Source organism: Dryobates pubescens, chromosome 4 (genome assembly GCF_014839835.1).
Source record: "Dryobates pubescens isolate bDryPub1 chromosome 4, bDryPub1.pri, whole genome shotgun sequence".
NCBI classification, from domain to species: domain Eukaryota; kingdom Metazoa; phylum Chordata; class Aves; order Piciformes; family Picidae; genus Dryobates; species Dryobates pubescens.
In genome coordinates this window covers 9,372,716-9,393,179 of record NC_071615.1, presented here as the reverse complement: position 1 = coordinate 9,393,179, position 20,464 = coordinate 9,372,716, and the positions used below count along the sequence as shown (strand labels likewise).

The 20,464-nt window shown below is 42.7% G+C and overlaps 2 protein-coding genes across 2 annotated transcripts in view; one reads left to right on the top strand and one right to left on the bottom strand.

Moving 5' to 3' along the window:
• Positions 1–1,042: 1,042 nt before the first annotated feature.
• Positions 1,043–10,499, top strand: NDE1 (nudE neurodevelopment protein 1). Its single transcript, XM_009899024.2, has 8 exons — positions 1,043–1,165; positions 2,118–2,271; positions 5,259–5,407; positions 5,724–5,860; positions 6,833–7,012; positions 7,831–7,922; positions 8,819–8,955; positions 9,837–10,499. Exons 1-8 carry the CDS (start codon positions 1,080–1,082, stop codon positions 9,928–9,930), a joined length of 1,029 nt encoding a protein of 342 aa, XP_009897326.2. The 5' UTR covers positions 1,043–1,079; the 3' UTR covers positions 9,931–10,499.
• A 2,651-nt stretch (positions 10,500–13,150) lies between these two features.
• Positions 13,151–20,464, bottom strand: part of MYH11 (myosin heavy chain 11) — a 54,240-nt gene continuing 46,926 nt past the window's right edge. Inside the window, exons 37-42 of the mRNA XM_054180438.1 lie at positions 19,875–19,963; positions 19,511–19,634; positions 19,172–19,380; positions 18,494–18,602; positions 17,737–17,909; positions 13,151–13,829 (exon numbers count right to left, since the gene is read on the bottom strand). Of these exons, the coding sequence (XP_054036413.1) occupies positions 13,691–13,829; positions 17,737–17,909; positions 18,494–18,602; positions 19,172–19,380; positions 19,511–19,634; positions 19,875–19,963 (843 nt within the window). The 3' untranslated portion in view covers positions 13,151–13,690. The remainder of the gene's footprint in view (positions 13,830–17,736; positions 17,910–18,493; positions 18,603–19,171; positions 19,381–19,510; positions 19,635–19,874; positions 19,964–20,464) is intronic.

Here is a 20,464-nt window from a genome sequence, read left to right as displayed (position 1 = left end):
TGTGGAATCTTTGGCTGGGATTGGTCATAGTCAGGTTATCCAGAACATTAGGTTTCATGTTTCTCCATTGTCAAGACTAACTCAGATAACCTTCTATTGGCTAGTGACCTGTTTAGTAGAGTGCATCATGCACATCACATGGCATTTATTTAATTGTGGTGCCTAGATACTTAAGTCTTTGAGAGGGAGTGACCAAACTGAGGTTCTTGAGTGGCTCTTTCATGTGTCACTCCCTTTTGGGTCTGTGTTCTGTGACTGAGTTTATGCTGGCACAGGGGACAGTTGGATGGTCTGGATAGTTAATGTTTTTTTTTCCATCTGCATACCTAGTTCAGCCAGGTGGTATCGCACTAAAACCTCTGTGAAGCTTTTATCCTTACTTCCCTGGAAGTTTCTGGAGTTCTTTTCCCCCATAGCTCTTTGAGTTACCCAGATACATTATGGCTTTTAGACATAAATGGATTGCAATATTTTAGATTTAAAACTGGCTAGCTCTGTGTTAACCTAGGGAGAAATTTTTCATGTGTCCAGCAGTTACGACCTTGAAAAGCTTAGGTGTTCCTGGAAATGGTAACACAGGAGACTTTCTAGAGTGCTTTGCCTGTGTCTCTTTGAAGTTTCTTTTTAATTTCAAGTGTCTTAAGAGTTGTTGAAATTGACCTTAATTGCACTGTCTTCAGAGATGGAGCTGTGCCTGAGATGTCTGCTGTCACTTGTGTTCTGTGTGTGTTGGCACAGCTGCAGCTGAAGTTTGAGGCTTGGTGCTCTGTGCTGTCTAGTCAGAGGGTGGGGAAGGTTCTCCCTGCTGGGGTTTTAGTATAGACATGGAGCAGCCCTTAGGGAACTGGGGAAAGGGACCAGTAGGGATTCTTTAATGTTTATGGTGTATCTGGCAGAGCCCTGTCAAGGCTGATCTCTAGTTTGGTCTCCAGGTATCCAGTGACTTCCTGGGAGGAGAGGTGCACTGCTCTGCAGCAAGAAGTACTGAGGTAGCTCAGTGCAGTAGTTCTTATGCTTGATCCTTTAATTTTCCAGGGGTGAAAAAATGAAAGAAGAGTTTTAAGCTTTGAAGAGTCATCATGGAAGATTCGGAAGGGCATCATTTCAGCTCAGTGGAAGAGGAAGCCAGATACTGGAAAGAGATGGCTATGAAATACAAGCAGCAGTAAGGCAGTGGCTTCATTCTTTTCAAGTTGTTCAATAGAGTGCACAACACTGCAAAGTGGTTCATCTGTCTTGAGTGGTAGCAGTAGCAATGCTTCTGCTGAGCTACAACAGCCCAGAGTCCTTGATGCTTTTTTGTGTAGTGAGTCTCTGCTGCTCTAGCCCTGCTCTGGTTTGAGTAGGACTGTGTGTGCTGAAATTGTCTCTGCCTGTGTTTCTTGGCAGCGAGAGCAACATAATTTACAGTAAAACCTTGTTGGAGGTGGATAATCTGGGCCACTGCAGAAAGAGAAATGCTGCTGCTCACTCTTTTGTATCTCTGTAGATCAAGAATGGTTTGACAACATGTAGGTGGAAAGGGATTCATGGCTGTGAATAGACATTGTTTGCTCTTCCCTTTAGCTCAGCACATGGATCTAAATGCAGTAAAGGGTGAAAAAAAACCCCAAACTCTTTGGATGCTGATATTAGTGGGTCCTTCTTTAGCTGTTCAGACCTGTTAGTGCTGTTAGTTTGACTTGCTGGAGGATTATTTCAGGAGAATTGATTAAGAATAACTTCCATTTTTTTCTCTTTTGCTCACTCTTTATTGCTGATTGAAAATGGTTTTTGGTAGTTCTGAGTAAATAATTGAATAACAGATTAAATGCAGATGGAAGGGGACAATATGCATACTCCACATGTCCTCAATACCTGTAGTGTGAAAGCAATCTTTGACATTTCTCTATTTATTTGGGCTTTTTGAACTTGTTTGTCAGTTTGCTATGGGGTGGCTTTCTGTGCTTGAGAGTGAAACATTTGCATATGGCCCTTTCTTCCAGTTGAATATGTATGGTGGAGAAGGACATAAAGCCTCCTGTGTTAAAAAGGCTGTATTTTTTTTATCTCAAGCACCCTAGAGATTTTTTTCTTTGTTGATTATTGTGGACTCTTTTGATGGAATTGCTTTCTAGTGCTGAGAACACACAGGAGGAACTGCAGGAGTTCCAAGAAGGGAGTCGAGAGTATGAAGCTGAACTGGAGACTCAGCTACAGCAAACAGAGTCCAGAAACAGAGACCTCCTGTCAGAAAACAATCGTCTGAGAATGGAGCTGGAGTCAATCAAAGTAAGAGTGGGTGGCACATGCATGGTACATCCCAGTTCAAAGGGGAATGAAAGGGGCATGTGCAGATTCAGCTTGCCCTTTGGGCAGGGACCTTCTGCATTACAAACAAACTCGACAGAAAACTGCCCAAAAGCAGAAATACCAATCTGGTATCAGCTTTCAGGATACCTGGGCAATGTTCCTGAACCCCTGATTGCAGGCTGTGGCCATGTGTTGGGATGATACTGAAATGGAAAAAAATTGTTTGCAGTGGAGAGAAAACATGAGCATAGCAGAGCTGCTTCCTCCATCTACATAGTGCTTTTATTCATGCCTTTCTGGATGTCTGCATTGTGTAGACATGGATAGTATTGCAGAACAATCAAAAGACAAACATTCCAGCTGTGTTCTTGCATTACATCAGAAAACTCAGTAATGTAAAACCCTTTTTAGCTGTGACTTTATCTGGAATAAAAAATTGGGAAGCAGCAGCCAGTGGAGAACACAGAGCTGAGAGGCATAAAACACTTTCAGTCTTGGTTTCATTTCTGAATTTATCTGTAATTTGGGAAGAAGAATATCCTCCTTGCACCCACTTAGCATTCTGTGAAACAAACTAAGATTCAGCTGAAAAAGCATTGACTTTCACAATTATAAAGCATGGGGGATATGAATTTATTGAGGTGAAACTTCTGCCCAGAGTCAAATTACCTAAAGTATGAGGAGTGATGAGTCTAGCTCATTTCAGTCTCATTAAGATGCTGCTGGTCCCCCTGTGCTGTATGGCAGGTTTAGGAAATGCTGGTAAGTTCTCTTAAATTTGGGGAAAAATGGTCACTGAAATTGGCATGCCTTTTAAAAATTTGATCTTGTTGACTTTTACTTAAAAGTGAGGTATAGTCACCCAAGAAACATGACGCTGTATTTTGTAGGGCTAGGCCAATATTTGTGGAAGCAGGGATTACTTTAATTACACTTCTACTCAATTGGATGCAATAATGAGCTAATGGGAATGAAGGTATTCATGCAAGTGATTAATCACTGAATGAATCCAGGTCTGCAATGCCTCTTGTCTAAACTCTTGTCCAAATTACAGTCTTAAGGAAATACTCTTCCATTGCGGGCAGGTGTCCTGTCCTTCTAGCACCAACACAATGGTCCCCCCCAGCACTTCGATAACGCAGTCTCTGAGGCTTGTGTCAGTTCTGCATGTTGTATGGAGTATTGTTCTGCTCTTCCATGTAGCCACATAAACCCCTGGAAACTGGGGGTTTGGGGAGAAGGCATAAGTTTAACTAAACCTGCAGCTCATTTAATTGAGTGTGGATTATTTTCCTTCTCTAGAAGAGCTAGGATGCGAGGAGAGGGCAACCAGCCGAAGGGGTTAAGAATGAAAATAATAAGAAATAACATAGAACCACAAAAAGTGGAGGGTGGACATGTTTTGGAAAATCTGAAATTATTCTTCACAGTAGATAACTTTATTAAAACATTCTGCATGAACCTTTTGACAATTGGCTTTTCATGCAGCCTGAAAACTGCAGTGACAGCCTGTGGTGAAGGAACAGAGACTCCATTGATGGCCAGATCAGCTGATACTTCGTTACAATTGGCTAAAAACAAAGACTCAAACCTTGCAGTTCTGATCTTTTATCTGAATCATTTCAAGAGCAAAGCATTAAGCCTGTGAAGCTATTGAGCATCCGTGTTAACTGAGCCCATCAAGGGTTGGTGTCTGCATCTAGGTCAATGCTAGTGAACTTAGCCAGCCCACACAGCTTGTGTCTTTGAGCTTACCAGCCTAGTGTGTGTGCTTGCTCTCCTTGCAGAAACCAGAATTCACACTCCCTAAAAATAAATGGAGGTAATGCTCTGGAAGGTTTGTTTAGAGTCCTGAAAAGCCTGCTGAAAGTAATCTGCCTCTTGGATTTTGTGTGCCCTTCTATTCAGCATGTAACCATGTGTCAGAGATGTGGAATTCTAGCAGTATCACCACACTGTAATCAAATAAGAATTTCTTAAATCAGAATGGGGATCTCTTTCCCTCTTCCTTGTCTATGCATTTCATATACTAAAACATCTGTCTTCAAATTGGCAGTCAATCTGAACTTCATGCTGTGGTTTTCAAATTCCAGTGTGTGGATTTGTTTTCAGCAACTCCAAGTGTTGTACTTAAATTCTGGATAGCAAAAATATTTCAGGAGTGCCACTTAGAGCGATGTTGGAGCTTCAAGAAAGTCTCTGGCATGTTGAAGTGTTCTGATAGTAAGGAGGGAGAGTGTAAGTCATTGCAGTAGACATTATGCTGTGAAGCTTTCCCTCTTACATGATGTGGAGCTAACTGTGCAGATAGCAGCAATGGCAGGAGGGAGATAGTTGATAGAGGAATGAAGCTTCCATCCCTACCTGTGCCTCTCTTAAATGTGCCTTTGTGTACATGCTGTAAGGGGAGGCAGTTTGGTTTAGGCTCACATCCAAAGCATGTTACATAATTGCACCTGAACTGTGTTACGATCTAGAACTCTGAACCTACTTTGGACTGAAAACCAGAGGGGCAGTGGAGAATCCTGCTGGTACCACGGCAGCATGCAACAGTGTCACACTTGGATCTATCCTTTTCTTACTGATATTTATGCTCCTGTGTGCTGCTTGACTTACTAGAGTTGAAAAGAAATGACTTCTGTTGCATCCTGCCTTGTGTATTGCTAAAGCTTTTGGGACTCAAAAGTTATGTTAAGTCTTGGAGAGCAAGGAATGGCCCTGTGCTGAGGAGGTCAGGACCTGTTCCCTAGCACTCTTGTTTGGTAAGGAGTGATAGGAAGAGCTCCTGTCTGCTGACAGCTTAGAAGTATGTAAGGAATTGGCTGCTTTGGCATTTTGCCATATGTAAGGTGATGGTTTTCAAAACAACTTCACAACATCCTCCTCTACCTTTTGGAGTGGCTCAGACAGTGCCTCAGTGTGCATTGTTAAGTCCCTGATGTGCTGTTTGATTTGCCTTTGATTAGGAAAAGATTGAAATGGAGCATTCAGAAAGATACCGGCAGATCTCTGCGCTGGAAGATGACTTGGCACAGACAAAAGCTATTAAGGATCAACTTCAGAAATACATTCGAGAACTCGAGCAAGCAAATGATGACTTGGAAAGAGCAAAAAGGTGACCTGCCTCCTCTAGTTTCTTTCCTCATCTCTATTCTGTCCTGTGAACTCGTTGTTACTATGCTGTTTGTGATGCTGTGCTTGCTAGCACTGCCATTCTGAACTGATCACTGGTGTGATCATTGAGGTGAAGATGAGAAACGTGCTGATTTTCTTTCCTTTCCACTCTTTCCGCTGTGCTCGTTTGTGTCTTACAAGCCAAAATAAAATGAAGCAAGCCAAGCAAAAATGCAGCGTTATCCTTTCTCTGGTGAGAGGAGTTCCTCTGTGTACCTGAAGGGTCTGGTGGTGATATCTTGTGCACTCTTTTTCAGAGCCACTATAATGTCCCTGGAAGATTTTGAGCAGCGTTTGAACCAGGCTATTGAACGAAATGCTTTTCTGGAGAGTGAGCTGGATGAGAAGGAGAACCTTCTGGAGTCTGTGCAGCGCCTGAAAGATGAAGCTAGAGGTTGGACACAAATTATTCCTCTTTGCCTTGCTTCCCTCCTGGCTTATCATTGTTCAGGTCTCTCCATATAAGAGATTGGCTTTTAAGCTTGCATTTTAAAAATCTGCTAACCGAAACACAGAAGTAAATGAGGAACCTTATAGACTGTTCCCTTTGAACAGTTCTTGTTCCAGAGCAGCTCACAGAATGCTTCAGGGCCTTGGGTTAAGAGCCAGTCCATCTGGGGCATGTGCTGGTCTGGCTTTCTGTAACCATGAAGGTCAGCTTTAATAACCATTAGCTTCATTGCTTCCTGGCCTGTGAAAAGTGGAGTCAGTGTAATGCTAATGGTGCAGTAAAACAGGAAGGCTGTGACTGACTTCTAGTTACCTTTGAATAGCCCCATGTGCTAGCTTTTTGATAGCTGTCAGTAAGGCTGGGTGAGAAAAGAAAGTACCTTTTATTTTCAGGTCTGCTCAGATTCTGTGTCCTTGAGTGGTTTCCATAAGATACAGTGAGGCTGTGGGATCAAAGTACTCTGTTCTTTGGCTAGAGAATGATGTGGTTTCCACCTGGCCTAAGCTCAGGTTTCCTTCATGTGGAAACCAGAGTAGAAGAGTAAAGGGTACAAAGGGAGGATCTCAACATGGCATTCATCTGGAATGTCACCAAGGTGCTTAAGCTCAGTCTTGATGGCTTCCTACATTTGTAAAGGAGTTAATTCCCTGCCTCAAAGGGAGCATTGTGTAAGGGTATGAAAATTAAAGCCATGTAATAGCAACTAAACTAATTACTACAAAAACGTCTTGAGCCAATCCTAAAAAAGCCTTTAGTGGTTGTCCAGATTTTGAACATAGATCTGCAGTGATCTTCACAAGGATATGCAACTTCACCTCCACAAGAGGAACAGTCTTTTGAGCAAAACATTCTCACCTGTTTTTATCTTGGTACATACATACTCCAAAGGCTTGCTTTGTGTTGCTTCCTTCATAGATCTACGACAAGAGCTTGCAGTGCAGCAGAAACAGGAGAAACCCAAAACACCAAAGCGAGCTGCCCTGGAAACAGAGAGAACAGACACTGCAGTTCAAGCATCCTTATCTGTGCCTGCGACTCCCTCCGTGCACCGGACACCCAACATTAACAGACACACGCCTATGACACTTAGGAGAGGTGACTGACAGAAAACCAGCACAGAAATACTATTTACTGGGTCTTGTTTTCGTTATAGTTTCTGAAAGAAGGAGGAATGAGAAGGGAGCAGAGTTGATTGTTTCAGAATTAATCAACTGTGATTCAGTTTGACTGAAAGGCTGTTCTTTTCCCTTTAACTTGAACTATCAGTAGTACTAGTAATTGTGAGGGACAAGGTAAGCTGTTGGGGCTGTACTGTTAGTTGACAACTCTCCCAGAGATGTTAGGCTAACTTAGTGGAGGGATTTAGACTTTAGTGTGTAACTGTTAATGTGTATGCATGAAATGCAGCAAGTTGTGCTGTTGTATTCCTGTGACACAATAGCTCCAAGTGTTGACAGAGCTTGACTGTGGGCTTCAGTGTGCTTAACCTACAAGTATGTGTTTTGTGCAGAGGACATGAATGCTTCTCTAAAAGTGGGAGCATTTGGAGATCTGTACTAAAATAAGAGATGATGTTCCTCTCTGAGACCATGTTCCTGTGGTCCCACTACAGCAACAGAGATGGAGAATAGGCAGGTAAAAACAGATCTCTAGAAACCCAAGCCACAGCACATCTGGAGACTTGAGCTTATGATAGCGTAACTTGAGCTGTCTTGGGGAGAAAGTGTTTCATATTCCTCATGGATATGAAAGATCTGGAGATATCACACAAAGGTGAAAAGTGTCTCTCTGTCAGCCTCTTCTGACTTCCAGGGGTAAAGATTTTTTTTTTGTTTTGTTTTGTATTTTTTTTGTTTGGTTTGTTTTGGTTTCTTTCAGTGAGTGACATATCCTCTTTTTAATCTGTGCTGCAGGTCTCGAGGACAGTTACAGTGCCACTCCTCTCACACCTGCTGCAAGAATATCTGCACTTAACATTGTGGGAGACTTGCTGCGAAAAGTGGGAGTAAGTGATTGCCTGCTAGCCAATGCTCTGGCAAGGGTAGAGCTGTCTGAAACTGCAGCCAGCACTATTTGTGGTGTTGCTCTGGGGAGACTGGAAAGAGTATCTTGAGTCCAGGTTAGCTAAGCAGGGCCTTGAAATTTGGTCTAGGCTTTGTATTTCTGACCACCTGCCAGAGGAGGACCCAGCTCTGCTTCCTCTACAAATTTCTAGAAGTGTATGTGCAGAAAGGATAAACCACCACAAGTAAATTGAGAAAGGATCTGCTCCTGTGGAAGGTGAAGAAGAAAGCAGACTGGTGCTTGCTCTCTAGAGGGCTTCTGATAAAGGTTGTCTTTGGAGCAAGGCTTAATGTCAGATTAGGCAGTAGTTTGATACTTAAGACAGTGCCGATGCTAAAATGTTATCCTGTGACTTCCCTCTCTTTTCTCACTAACTGCCCCAGTGCTGTGTTGGCACAAGCAACACAGGTAGAGTGATCGAGGATGGGAGTGTGTGTGAGAGAACAGGATATCTATGGTTTGGACCCCTCAGGTGCCCTACTTACAGCCTGCTATGTGGCTAGGGGAGCAAATACCACAGGTGAACATTTATTAATCTGAAGAGAGATGGATGTAAGAAAGATGTCAAAATCTCCCTTAGTAAGCTGAAGATGTGTTTCTGCTGATGAACAGCATCAATTTTGTAACCTCCCATACAGAAAAAGGGATCCAGCTGTAGAAAGATCACTGCCTTCATCTCTGCAGAAATTCAGAGCTCACGTGGTTCTGGGGTCTAGCAGATTCCTCTACTAGACAATTCTCTTTAGAAGAAGGGAAATAAAACAAACTCAGGCAGTCTTAGTGGCACACTGGTGTGCCACAGTGCTATCTGATGCTTGCCTCACCTGTTTACATTAGGCTTTGGAGTCCAAACTTGCATCTTGCCGAAACTTTGTGTATGACCAGTCTCCAAACAGAGCCACCGTGTCCATGAGTATGAACAGAGATGTCCTTGAAACACGCCTGAGCCCTCACCAGCCTCTGTGTGATACGGGGTGAGTGCTGGCCTCCGCTCTTGTCTTGGTGACCGTGGCTAGAACTTGATGCCTGGTACTGTTCTACGTAGTATTAAATCCAGGTTTGAAAACCACAAATTCAAAGTAAATGCAATAGGTGTATTTTATTATAAACCCAATGTTTAAATGAAACCAAGTACAACAGACAAGTTCTCGCTAATTTGCTCATTTTATGCTTTATGTTCTTGAACAAGGAACATTACAGCACAGAGGGACTTCCTTTGTCACAGTTAAGATGGTTAGTTATGGGAGAACTGGGGAAAAAAAAAGGCAAATAAAGGGTTCCCTCAATCTGAATGCTTGACTGTTGCTAGGTTGTGTTTCCAAGGAGCAGCTGACAGGAAGTTACCTGACTCAGCTTATGAATTTGTCTGAACAGCCAGCCCTGTATTGCACATTCTTCAGATTCTCTGCAGTTTAAGTGCTTAAGGTACAGTTTGTTACAAGCTTAATTACACAGCTAGATCCTTGTGCTAGGAATACTGGCTTGTCCTGTATCCCATGGCCAAAGTTGTATGGAGGGACTATTATCCCAGCCTGGGGAGAAACCTCATGAAAACTCCTACAAGAAACCCTCAAGGGCATACCTTTACATATTCTTGCAGCTGCTTATACATCTGCAGCTGTAGAGCTGCAATTCTGACACCTGTACAACACAAGTAGCTTCTTGCGACCTGGAGGGAAGCGGAGCCCTTTGTTTCAGTGGAAGCTCGGCCCAGTTAGGTAATGGGCTCAGGTGATGCTCAGAATGCTGTTCTTTCATCTGTTGAGCTCTCAAGCTCAGTGGTGTACTCTGGAAGTGACCAGTTAACCTGAAGATGGTGACACTGAGCAAGAAATGTTCTGGTTTCTGTTTGCAGGTTAATGAGACGCCTGGAGTTTGGGACACAGCCTTCAAATGTTCCAGGACCAATGAGCCATCCCTCACAAAGCGTTGTCAAGATGCTGCTATGAAAAGCCTGATTGGCTTTGGAAAAGTTAGAAATGAAATATGTATTTTACACTTTAGTTTTTAAGGGAATATCACTGAACAATCAGGCAGCAGTCTCAGGGTAGGTGAGAGCTGAACAAGAAACTGCTGTTGGCAAGAAACTGCAGTTGGCAGTTGCTTACTGTGTCCTTGCCTGCTCTGGCCTCTTGGACAGTTTCTCTGGGCAGTGTGATAAATCAATGCTGTCTAGCAGTGCAGGACTTAGAATTGCTTCCTACATCAGTTGCTCTAAATAAGTCACTTTCAAAGAGCTCTCCTGACACTGCCAGTAAAGCCATTGTCCCTCTACCTACAGCAGAGAAGCATTCCCTGTTGCAGCTGCTCAGAGTTTGGCTTTTGGTCTTCATACAGCATCATGCTGTTCCAGCTTAAGTTGTGGTTGTGCTGGCTTTCTGTCATTGATCTTGAGTGTTGCAGTCCCCTGAATTAGAGTGCTTTATGTGAAGATAGGTGTATTTCTGCAGGGAAGCTGCTCAGCTCTTTGTGGGATGTTTGCTGGTCAGAGTCTTGCTGCACAGGAACCTTTCTGTAGTGGTAGAACAGTTTTGTAAGCAATGACTTGCCCTTAACAGCAGGTCATAGTTGCAGGTGAGGAATGCCTGAAGCTTTAGAATACTCTGGAGATGCCAGAGCCATCAGCAAACTAGGAGACTTTGGAACTGGCTTAGCACAGAGACATCTTTTTCTTAGTTTCCTGTGTTGTGCCCCATAAAGTCTGGCTGTTGTAGGAAGCATAAGAGCTGATTAAGTTCTGAGATCTAACATTATAACAGATGGATTTTACTGCTGTCCAAACCTCCCCTTATTGATGTGCCTTGAGTATTGGTGATTTGGGGCTTTCTTTTGGGATGTTTTGTTTTTGAGAAGTGCTTTCATCTGTTACTAATGTAAAAATGCTTTTTAAACCTGTGAAGTCCTTTATGCTACACAAATCTATGTAAATAGGGAATTATTTTCAAGTATTTTTTACCTCCTTAGAATAATACTGCATTTGAGGTTGCTTTTCTAATGGAGTAGATTCACTCACAGTATTAATGTACCTTATGGAAGCCTACACTTAAAAAAATAACCATCACTAACCAATTTTTGCCTTTTGTGGGTGCAGGGATGGGTGGGGAGAGCTTACCTTACAAGGGAATGCATAAATGGGTCTGGTTGCTTGGTTGTTTTTTTTTCCCCTTGGATTTTTTGGTGTTTAACGATGTTTTTTGGTTTGTGTTTTTAAGAAAATGCTGTGAAAACAGCCACTGATGCATCTATTTGTCTGGAATAGGAAATAACCACTGATCATTCCCATTATTCAGGCCATCTACAAAGCTGCCTTACCTGGGGAGTGGAATAAAGATTATTTTGAACACTAGTTGGTGATTCCTTTTGAGTTTTTTTGCAAGTTGTCACTGTGGTTTATGTGCAGATGTTTGCTACCAGCTGCTCCACTGTTTCTGATCAATAAAGCTGAAAGAGATATTGTTGTACTGGATCATATGCAAGGATTTTTCTTTCATCTTTCTTCTTATGGTTTCATACCCTAAGGAATGTAAATGCTGGTGTAGCTAAAGATGCTCCTGGCCTGTACAGTGCTCTCTTAAAATCCTGAGCTCTGTTTTAACATGATTTCTGTCTTCCCCTCTCTCACAGGGAGCTGACACACTTCCCTCACCCATGAGTAGCAGGGCTGCTCTGTTAGTTGTGCTGGCAGGTGGGCTACAGTTCAGTGGACTGTAACCTGGAGGGAACAGTCAAGACAAGTTGCATTTTTTTTTCATCTTGCCAGAATTTGCTTGCTTACTGAACAAGTTGGCTTGCAGTTTGTTGTTTGTTTTTTGGGTTTTTTTTGAGTTGGGGAGGAACTTCAGTTCTGCCACTGTTTCAGAAAGATGCTTTCTATGGTGTTACTAAAGAAACTCTTAACTGTTTTGTCACAAGCTTTGCAGAACAGGGACTGGAACCCGAGTTTCTCAAGTGATAGGACAGTGCTCTAACCATCAGACCAACATCTACCAATTTGTAGGTGAGTTTTCCTGAGTAATTCCTTTTAGAAGGGGTCCCATGTTCAGTTTACTGGTTCTGCTCCAAGCACTGGTACTTAAGACCATTCTATAAGAAGTCTGACTTCCTTCATCTCCTTGTTCTCACACATACAGGTTTGCAAGCTGTGTGTTTAAGAGCTAGCTCTTGAGAGCTGGGTTGTGTGGCTGACAAAGCAATAAAAAGGTCTTAACTGATTGCTGCTAACCCCCCTCCTCTGTAGATTGCTATCTTAATCACTTAAATGGATTGTTGTTTAAACTCTTCTTTTACTCTTCCATGAACAGAGTTGGTTCTTTGGGCTTCCATTCTGCTGGCTAAATAGTGCCTAGCTTGTATCTCCAGTTCATCATCTCTGTGCTTTCTGGAACATTGCCTAGATATAGAAGATGATTGCATTAGCTGTCAAGGTGAATACTTTTGCATGACTTGCTCTGCGTGTAGTCACACTGCTGTGCAATCTAAGAGTAAGCTCTTTGTCCTGGCTTTGGAGCAGTTCTGCACCTGTCTTTGCTGTGTGTGGCTCTCTACTGCCACAGTGTGCCCACAGGGCTAGCTGCTGTCTGGCAGTACTGGAGTGGCATGGATCTGTGGGAGGGCCTGGTAGTTGCCAGGAGTGGGCTGCGGTCCTGTTGGAGTGCTCCAAAAAGAAATAACCACATGCTGAATGCAGAGTAGGTTGGATGGGATTGCTGCATTCAGTGTGGGCTGCTGTTTGATTGTTTTCAGCCTGCTTTAGTTGGAAATATCCTTCCACACATAGAATTTGAGGGTGGATTTAGATGTCTAGAATCAGATACTGCCTGCTTTGCAGTTGCTGCTTCAGAATGCTGTAAGTGTCCTGCAGGTCTTGTATCATACCTCAGTCCTTGGATGCATCCTAGGGCACCTCAGCACCAGAGCTTTCCCAAGCACTTCATGTCAGTCTATGTCTGTCTCAGTGTATGTAGTTGTTTCTTTTTTATTATTCCTTCAAAATCAGTTGCTTAGGAGAAAATCAGGTTTTTGTTGCAATGGTTACAGATGACCTTCTCAGAAAAGCATCTGAGTTCTGAAGAAGCCCTGCTGCAGCCCCTGTTCCCTTCAAGCATGCTGTATTGCACCCAGGTGAGACCTCTACACAAGGATACTGGAATAGTTTTGATAGCCTTTTATTAGTGTGTAAGCACATCCATGGTGCATATAAAACTGTAACAGCTGACTTAGTTTGAACAAATGATATTTTATTTTTCAGTAAGTGATTGAAAAGGCACTTCCACCTTGTGAATGGTGCATCAGGGGTGTACTAACCAGGAAAAAACCCTGTGTCAATTGAATAATCAAGACAAAATGAAAGTTTAAGAAAAGATTAACTAACCAATGCCTTTTTTTTTCTTGCAACAGTCTCATAAATCCTGTGTAAACTATATTTCACTTGGATTTAAGTCATCTGAGCTACCGTAACTCACTTTCTGGAAGTTTCTCAAAGTTAATCACTCTGAGTGTTAAAAGCCCCCTACCTGTTCAAATATACTTCATGATAAAATAGATTTTTGGAGTATTTTTAGCATCAGTCTATACACAGGAGACAAGGCAGTTGTGCTTTCATCGTTGTCAGAGGAGTGGGTGTATGTGACCTTGACACTACGAGCAGACTTACACAGTGCTAACTATGGTCCTCCCTGCCCTCGCTGCAGTGCAATTTTTAAAGCGTGCTCATTCACTGGCTTTTGTTCCATTGAAATCTCCATCTCTTGCATCCATTTCATCATCCCCTCCTTCTGTTGCATTCTCAATTACTCTTCTGCCTCCAGATCTGCGGGGTGGGGCATAAGATGCTGGTTCGTTTCCCCTCCTGCAAGTAAGAGTTACAAAATAAAATCAGAAGTTAGGTTGTTGGCAGTGATCACAAATAAGTAGTTTGGCAACGGTACCTGTGGGGCTGATGGTTTTAAATGCAGAACAGCTAAGAGCTGTGGGCCTCTATTACAACTTTCTGTTCTGTAGCATGTAAAAGTCATTTGTGGACAGAGCGAGATACTAAGTTGTTTGAAACTGTGATGGGGTTCCTGTTCTTCAAGTGCTCCTCTGAATAGTCTTATCTGCTCCAGCTCCCCTCTGCTCTTCCCTTGGTTTTGCTGTTTTCCCCTATGGGGACTGCAACTGGCTATGCTTGGAAGGAACGGGAAAGGGGATTGCTTTGCACTCACAACAGTAAAGGAGTGTTCTTCCTGCCTCTTGGGAAAGTAGGGAGAGAAAAAGAGCTTGTGTTGGGCTTCTGACCTGCAGTGTAAATCAGCCCTCCAATTACTGAAGGCCTGTGAGGCCTGAGCCTGGAGCAGTGCTGTGGGTGTCAGCAGGCATTGTTCAGTCCCCAGGCCCTCTGCAACCTGCACTGGTGAGAGCACAAGGGCTGCTTTGATGTGTATGTCATCTTGGGTTGTGCATACCTCCACTCACTTTCCCAAAGGAGAGAAAAAACCATCACTGCTTTGAACTGTTTTAACACAGGAGCTGATGCTTAATAATGCCTTACAAAAGAGCTTACCGAAAATGTGTTTCTCATTCTACCCCTTTTCCTCTCCCATCTCCCTCCCCTCCCCACGTATTTCATAGCCACAGCCCAAGACAAGGACATGTTGGTCCTCAAGGCTAATTTTTTGGAGGTGTGAGCAAGTGAGACAGAAGATGGGTTTGTCTCTTCTTGGCCTCCATTGCTACTGTGCTACAAAACACTCCAGTTTTGTAACATGGCCTCTCACTTGCCCCTCATTAAGCAAACCTTTGTAAAGGCTTGAGACCACAGAAATAAGCAATAGAATAAATTGATGGTCACTGAATGATAGGCCATAATTACTAATTTGGTGTTAAATACATCCAACTCTGCATTTTTGGGTACGGCAATCATGCGTAAATATTTAAAGGCTTGTCTTGTCCTTGCAAAAGACTAAGCCAATGTCCTTCCTGAAGCAGCTATTTAAGACCGAAGCTCAATCTTCCATATGAGGGAAGTGGGTGGGAACATTGGCTGGAGAAGCATACTGCATATTGTGTTTCCAAGGTGGAAACGTGACATGTAGTCTGTTTTCCACAATTCTGCCCTTAAACTTCAGTGTGAGCAAGAAGTTTGCTGGATGATAAAGCTTCATTTATGATCTGCTGTTAGTTAACCTTAGTTGTTCTGGTGCTGATGGCATGTGTCGAATACAACAAGGCTGTGTAATTTCAGCTCTTGCTTGACCGTCTCACAGCGGTGTCTGCTTTGTTACAGCAGATACTTGTTACCGCTATTTAACAAGAGTCCTAGTTAGCTGCGTAAATTCATGAGTTCTTGTCAGGGAAGGAAGAGCTCTTGGACTCAGCTGCTCACCATTCATTTGTAAGATAAGTCTTTATGCTGAAGTAATTCACTGATGCTCTAGGAGAACATGGGGCTGGTGAGTAACAGCATGGCTCTAACCAAACTGTGCCCTACAGTTTTGGCTACAAAGTGATCTCCCTGTCACACACTAACCTCTTATTAACATAAACGGTTGTAGTATGCATAAACTTAACACTTCTCTAAACTGGTAGTGGCCCTATGGATAAACACTTTTTGTTTTGTTCCTTTTAAACAGGTCTATGGGCTTGATAATATTCATGTGGTCTTCTGCATTAGTAGCTTTAGAATAATGCATATGGTTGAGACAAGCCTTAAGCATTAGCAGTTGCTTAGCATCTCTGCTTTAATCTCTTTGAACAAGTGCTACTGGAGTAGTGCTTGAATAGCAGTCTGACTGGAAATACTAGGCTGACTAAAAGGCACATGCAAGGACAAGACATCATCTTTAAATATTTGTGTATTTGCAGCAAAATCCAGCATATGGAAAAGGGAAGATAAACAAATATTACAAGGCAGTAGCTTAAATTTTTGGAACAACAGATATTATTCCTCTCTCCAAAGAATGTGATAAAGCTGTGCCGGGTTACAGCGTGACCCTCAATTTCTGTGTCTGTGCTTTGTTTTAATAATGGTAGACAAGCAATATGTCTGTTAAGTAGTTCCACAAGCATATGTAATAACTATTTATAAGCAGTAAAAGCACAGAGTGCTATGTAATGAAGGACAAAAACTTCTCTTGTTTCTGTGTGGTGTATGTGCGATAAATCACATGCAAGATCTTCTGAAACCTCGGGTGAGTTAGGTGGGCTCTTACCTTAGTGGCAACGTTACCATGTGTGTCAGAAATAACTGTGACATTCTAATGACATGCTGTGACACTTCATTTTCATTAGTCCTTTTAATCAGGTTTACTAATCAATGGTGTATTTAATTCAAAAAAATATATCTTTGTGGCTGTGCACAAAGATGAGGTGCAAAAAAGGCAATTCTCATGCAGCAAAAGTCAGAGTACTTGATCAGGTACTCTGTTGGTAGAGCTTGTGAGAATGCACATTGGTAAATCTCCATCAGTACATAACCTACTGGTAAGAAAGATGTATCACTGATGAACTGCGGGTGGTAGCTAGCTTATTGTAATATTTGTCTCTTTTGGTAAAACAGATTAATGCCAAGATATCCAAGCCTTCACAGTTTGCAGAAACCTCACATAATTTTCACTTGGGCCAAAGAAAATGGAAATTTGTGCAACACAAGCTAGCTGCAAAGTTGAAGGCATGGTACCTGCTTAGTCATGCGAAGGTTCCTGTGTCCCTCTGAAACAGAGATAGAGAGTGCCAGGCTGTTATACTAAGCACATGGTCATGATCAGAGGTAGGTAGATTACTTTTAAATAATTAAACAAAGCACATTACAGCCAATTACATTACATTGAGATAAAACAAAAATGAGCCTTATGCTATTCTATGTAAAAAGGGCTGTGTTCAGCCACTCCTTTGTAAAGCAGCCACGAGTGTGCACCACACAAGATGGTGCTAATGGAAAAGGCTACCACATCCCTGACTTCACTTTGAACTAAATCTACATTTGAAGGTTCATGCATGTTACTGGTAAATACACTGGCAAACTGCTCCAAGAACACAGCTAGGCAAGCACTTTACTTTCATCTGGAATGCTGATAGGTTAGGTAGAAAGCAAAGCTTTATGGTGTGATGTAGTGTGATGTCCTTATAATTCAAATGAGCCTCTTTATTTCAGTGAGCTGATGTTTTCTAACCCAGTGAGAGCAGGAATGCTCAGGGATATAGCTGACAGGTCACAGCTTTATCTTTTTCCCAGTCATGTTTAACCAGAAAATGCAGACAGTCAGTTTGATCTTTTCCTTGGCCTGATGACACTGATGTTGTGATGATGCTGAATCCCTGATCAGGTGTTGTCTAAGACATCTTACAGTCATTGTGTGCAGGTTGTGCGTGTGTGCAAGTGTGCAAAGCACAAGCATTTCTAACCTTTGGTGACTGCTGCTGTACAGATAGATACAGCCATTTTATAAGGGGTGTTTTCAGAAGCAACCAAGCCTAATTCTGTTCTTATTTAAGCCAGCAGGGGTTGTGATTAGAAAAAGATCAAGACCTATGCTATGTTATCACACTTTTTCATCTCGCATCTGAAATCTTGAGGCTTCTGCAGTCTAGGAATTGCACTGCACCTTCTGATTTTGGCCTTTTGTTGTACCTGCCCAGCTAACACAAGGAGCAGCTTTGCAGCATTGTCAGTGTCTGCTCTTTACTTGAGTGGATTTGGTTTTCACTTCTGTAGTTTAGTTCTAAATTTCAAGGCTGTTAGTGGGTGTGAATGGCCATCTCAAACAAGGGCACTCTACCTGAGCTTGCTCTTCAGTGCTGCAACCTCACGGCCCAGGGCTTCATTACTCTCTGTAGCTTCATCCAGCTCTCTCTGCAGCTTCCTGCGGTTTGCGTTGATACGCTGAGACTCCTCCTCAGCCTCCTCCAGCTGCCTCTTCAGCTGCTTCAGTCGTGTGTTGCCCTTCTCAGCCTGAAGGGAAATTTTAGAGTAATGCTTTAGTTCCAAACAGGTCTAATAGCTTTACACTCCTCATTTTCATTTCATACTTCTCTTGAGAGTTTTATTGAAACATGGCCTGAATCAAAGGTAGAAACTTAAAATCTAAACCCCATGAAAATAGCTTTGCTTTGCTTTGTGAAGTCTATTTGCTAATAGTTACTGTATTCAGACACTACCTTGTTTCTTTTGCTGCACAGTCCTACCTCTGCTTTCCTAGCTCACAGGTTGGTGTGCATTAGGTAAAACTAAAATTTTAAACCAAAATGTGCTCATCATCTCCACTCATGTACCAGTGAGGATGTTCTGCACAGTTCTGTCTATCATTGTGCCCTTAGGGTGTTGCAGCTTGCTGCCTGACAAGGACTTGGCATGGAAAAGGAGTGCTCTTGTCCTTTAGTTCAACGAAGGACTGTGTAGCTCTGCCAGTGTAAGCATACAGTCTGCTTTCTGGAGGGATATTTCTTTGAGGCTAAACACAGAATCTTCCTTTCTTGGGGTAAAACCTGAAAATCCCTGTACCCCAGACTTAAGACCATCATGACACAGTCTGATACCTGATCTTTGTACTGCTCTGCTTGCTTCCTCTCATCCTCCACCTGCAGCAAGGCATCCTTCAGCTTCTTGTCCTTCTGGCGCAACGTCTTGGCTGCAGCCTGCTTCTCTCTGCAAGTGACCATGCAACAGTTAGTGATGGAGAAGATCTGTGGCCTTCACCTGATTTTGTCATGGCATGAAACTGGCACCAAGGGCCTGTAAGTTAAAAGCCTTACTGAATTTAACAGAACAATTCTGAGTAAAACTTAAAGGTCCTTTTCTTCTGATCTGTGGTAGTGAGAGAACCAAAAACTGTCACATGATCAAATAAAATGCCTGTCCTTGCTGTATTCTAGAGATGCTCCAGATGATGTGTTCTAAAACACAGGTGATTTCCACAATAAATAATCCTACAAATGGCAGTGTGTTATGGCAAGTAACATGGCAGGGTCATAGAACAGCTACTCTAAAACATACGGGAGCAGATCCTTGCCTTGGATACCAGTAGAACTTTTCAGCAATAAAATGGTTCTTAATCAGAAGCTGTAACAAAGTGCAGTTCCTGGCCATATGGTTAAGAAATGTTAAGTGAGAGACTTTACCAAGCTTTAATGGCATTGAGAGCCTGATGACACAAACCCTGTATGCCTGTGTTTACTTTGCCTCATTAATATCTGTGCCTTTTGAGAGACCAGTACCTGGCTTCCTGTTCCAATTGCTCTTCAAGAGAAGCAATTTTGGCCTCCAGAGCAGCAATTGTAGCTTTGAATTTGTTCTTCACAGATCCCTCCATCTCCTGCAGCTTGCTCTTCAGCTCTTTGTTCTGCCTCTCTAGTTGCTGCCGAGCATTTTCATTCTTCTGTGCTGTTGAGCGCTCTGTTGCCAGCTCATTGTTGAGCTGCTCTGCCTGCAAGGGTGAGAGAGCAGGTTTGATGGAGAGCAGCGACAGGTGCAAACCTCCAACTACTTGTTCAGAGCCATAGAGAGCTTCTGGTGGAACACAAACAGGGAGTGATGGATGATGGAATGAGCTCTACCTGCTGTACTGCTTTCCTCATGCGATCACCCATTGCCTCTATGTTGCTTTGCTCCTCTTCCAGCTCTTCCTCCAGCTGCGCGATTCTTGCCTCCAAGCGCCGTTTCTCGTCCTGAAGGCTTGCCCTGTGAGTTTAATGGGTGTGTAGTTATGGCTCTGACCAGTCAAATGGGTCTGAAATTTCTATGAACTGACTATAATTCATCTTAAAAAGAGAGCTAGGAATTTCAGTGCAATTAGTCATGTGTGTCTATGCTGTGTTGTCCAGACCAGATGGCTGTTAGGAGGTACCTGTCTTCTCTTGGCAGCCATGCAATGTTCAGCAGCATGGTTGCAGCCTAGTGAGTGATCCGGTCTATTCCTACCTTCCAGAAGCAGCACTTGCAAGTTCCTCTGCCAACTCTTCTTTCTCCAGATCTGCTTGTTTTCGAGCTCTCTCTGCAGCAGCCAGATCCTAGGAGAAAAGGGAAAGGCAGCATGGTAAATAACATAGCAAGTGAATGTTCAAACAAACAGTTGCAGCATTATACAGAGGACTGAAAACTCTGTAAAACTGGTGAGTTGCCTTTTTAATGCAATAAATTCTTGTCATGTCATAAATGCTGGGGAAGTACAACAAAAAGCACTTTATCCAGCCTGACAACTGCTTTCTGTTTTATTGGTTTAGTTGCAAGATTGCCATTTAATACGTGTAGGAATAATAGCACTAACAAGACTTCAGAAATTTATAGCTATTGGAAACAATTTGTGTTGGATCATACAGTTCATTTCCCTTTCAGACTAGTGAGCTGGGCCTTCCTCCAAGGTGATTTTTTTTCAGGTTGGTGTGGCTATGCTCAGATGCAGACCCAAAACTTTAGTAGAGTTAATGGAGCACATGGAACTTGTTACAAGTGCTTTTGGTGATGGAAAGATATAAGTAGCTATTTCATGATTTCACTGCACCTCTGTTTTG

What these genes read in the sequence shown, in the direction of transcription:
- NDE1 (XM_009899024.2), top strand. Translation starts at nt 1,080, where the DNA reads ATGGAAGATTCGGAAGGGCATCATTTCAGCTCAGTGGAAGAGGAAGCC. An exon ending in GACTTGGAAAGAGCAAAAAG is followed by an intron (nt 5,408 to 5,723) that starts GTGACCTGCCTC and finishes ACTCTTTTTCAG; the next exon opens with AGCCACTATAATGTCCCTGG. An exon ending in CAGCCTCTGTGTGATACGGG is followed by an intron (nt 8,956 to 9,836) that starts GTGAGTGCTGGC and finishes TTCTGTTTGCAG; the next exon opens with GTTAATGAGACGCCTGGAGT.